General features: G+C 26.3%; 1 protein-coding gene across 1 annotated transcript in view; it reads left to right on the top strand.

The window, feature by feature from the left end:
• Positions 1 to 2,537, top strand: part of LOC108694700 (cation-independent mannose-6-phosphate receptor) — a 23,338-nt gene that overhangs the window by 1,924 nt on the left and 18,877 nt on the right. Inside the window, exons 6-13 of the mRNA XM_018204336.1 lie at positions 46 to 200; positions 279 to 394; positions 484 to 725; positions 798 to 1,004; positions 1,104 to 1,247; positions 1,519 to 1,692; positions 1,865 to 2,042; positions 2,122 to 2,192. Of these exons, the coding sequence (XP_018059825.1) occupies positions 46 to 200; positions 279 to 394; positions 484 to 725; positions 798 to 1,004; positions 1,104 to 1,247; positions 1,519 to 1,692; positions 1,865 to 2,042; positions 2,122 to 2,192 (1,287 nt within the window). The remainder of the gene's footprint in view (positions 1 to 45; positions 201 to 278; positions 395 to 483; positions 726 to 797; positions 1,005 to 1,103; positions 1,248 to 1,518; positions 1,693 to 1,864; positions 2,043 to 2,121; positions 2,193 to 2,537) is intronic.

The following is a 2,537-nucleotide window of genomic DNA, read 5'->3' as shown; positions in this document are numbered from 1 at the left end:
ATATATATAAAAGAAATTTCATGAATATTATAATGTTGTTATCAGGGTCCTCCAGAATATATTTTGGGAAGTGGGATAGAAGATTGTCATTATCAATTAATATGGTATACTCCTGCAGCATGCGATATTGAGACTCTTCGTGATTATAGTGCCAAAACAGCAGGCAAATGCAATGTTAAGAATCCAATTACAAATTTTACGTAAGAATATTTCTTTCATATTATATGATTAATATCTATACAACACATTTATAATTTTACTATGTATTTTGTATGCAGATATGATTTACAAACATTAATGAACAAAGACTTCACTGTTACAAATGTAAATGGTATAAAATACAAATTTAGAGTTTGCAATGCGCTTATGGATAATACATGTGGGAATAAAACAGGTGCTATATCATATCATGAAACTGTATTGCATATTGTGATTATGTGATGGATCTAAATTTTATCTATCAATTACCATTTCTTTATGTAGGAATATGTAACTCAAAATATGGTACATCGTTAGGACAAGCTAACGCGAATTTAATATGGCAGCAAAATGGTCCCTATTTAAATTATACCAATGGGGATTTATGCGAAAATGGAGTGAGTCATTATACACTTATCAGATTTTTTTGTGAACCTCAAGGATCGCTCAGTCGACCATTGCTCATAAAAGAATTTACTTGTCAAACTATTATACACTGGAATACAGATTTAGTTTGTGAGAAAAAAGTAAGCATAATTATATACAAGCTATTAGTTTTTCTATATGACATAATCAATGAAGAATTATTTTTTGTGTAGATTAAATGTGCTACCAATAATGATGATGAAATCAATTTAACTCCTCTTATACAGTCTACAAATAATTATATCATTAAAGCCAATGATACGGAATTTCACATAAATATATGTCGACCATTAGTTCCTACTCAAGGTCTTTTATGTGCACATGGTAGTGCTGCTTGTAAAGTTTCGGTAACTTCAAAGAATGAATATATGAATGAAATTGTAAGTACAGATTTATTTAAACTTTCAGTGATATTATAATTGGTACTGTATATAGTGACTTAAATTAATAATATCTATATTTTCATTATAATAATTTAGAGTTTAGGATTTCCCGAAGATAGTCCAACATTAAATAAAGATTTACAGACAGTATTACGTTATATCAATGGATCACAATGTCCTGAGAATCCAACTAAAACGATATCTTCAAATTTCATATTTATTTGCGATAATAATAATCAGGTAAACAATATACAGTAGTTTCTAGAAGTTTTAATCTAAACTTTAATATTTATAATGATAAATCTATTATTGAAATTGAGATCAAACTTTATATTGAAAGAATTTTGAAGAAAATCATTATTTTGTTGAAGTTTTATTTATCATTAAAAGATTACTCTTATCTTTAGAAATAAGCATAGAACTAATAAATTTACTTACTTAAATTTATGTATAAAATCTAGTTTATTTTATAAAAAAAATTAGTATATTCTCATGTTTGTTTGTGTTTTAGGGACTTCCAGTATATAAACATTATGTTAATTGTACTTATATATTTGAATGGAATACTAGTATAGCATGTGGTGCTGTGATGGGAGGTTGGACGGCACCATGTACTATAAAGGATAGTTTCCTTTCATATGAATATGACCTTTCTTTGTTAGACAAAACACAACAAATACATCATGTGAGTTTGAAATATAAATGATAACTTACATTATACACATTATGTATCGATTATGTATCCAATCGGCTTTGTTATTGTTAACAATATCTTTTGTATACAATATGTAACATATAACGTCTGCTAACAATATCAATACTTTAAAAATGCTTATCAGAAATAAAAATAAAACTAGGTGAAAAGCAGACAAGGCAAAGAGTATGCTATAAGTATTTGTGGTGGAGAGAAATATTGTAATGGTTCTGCTATATGTCATGAATATAATGGTTATGGATCACTGGGAAGTGTGATTTTTGATTACAGCCGTAACGATGTAAAACTTAAATATTCAAATGGTAGTAAATGTAATAACAGTGAGTTCAATATTTTTATTTCATTAATGTATTCATGATTAATTTTCAACTATATTACAATTACATTTTCTTGTAATAGATTCTTACACGTCCGAAGTAAGATTTATATGTAACGAATCCATGGGCATCGGTGAACCGAAATTGCTGTTGGTAAGTCAAAATTATACAATTTCACGGAGTTCCATTTTATCGATAAAATACAAAGGAAATTTTTTAAAAGTAAGATATAAGAAAAAAAAACTTTAAATTATATTTTTATTTATACATATATGTAATTTTAGGCTTTTGAAACTTTTATTTATACATTTATATATGTAATTTTAGTCTTACTTTTGAAACTTTCCTTCTAATAATTAATTATTAACATAGTTTCGAAGATTCTTTCCATATAATTTAAATATATATTTCCTTAGCAAGAATGTCTAAGAAAGACATTATTTGCAACAAATTTATAATCTTAAAAAGTCTAATATATTTGTAATTAATTATAAAGCT

The sequence above is a fragment of the Atta colombica genome, unplaced genomic scaffold (genome assembly GCF_001594045.1).
Source record: "Atta colombica isolate Treedump-2 unplaced genomic scaffold, Acol1.0 scaffold1, whole genome shotgun sequence".
Classification (NCBI taxonomy): domain Eukaryota; kingdom Metazoa; phylum Arthropoda; class Insecta; order Hymenoptera; family Formicidae; genus Atta; species Atta colombica.
The sequence above is the reverse complement of the archived record's forward strand: the minus strand, read 5'-3'. Positions and strand labels throughout refer to the sequence as shown.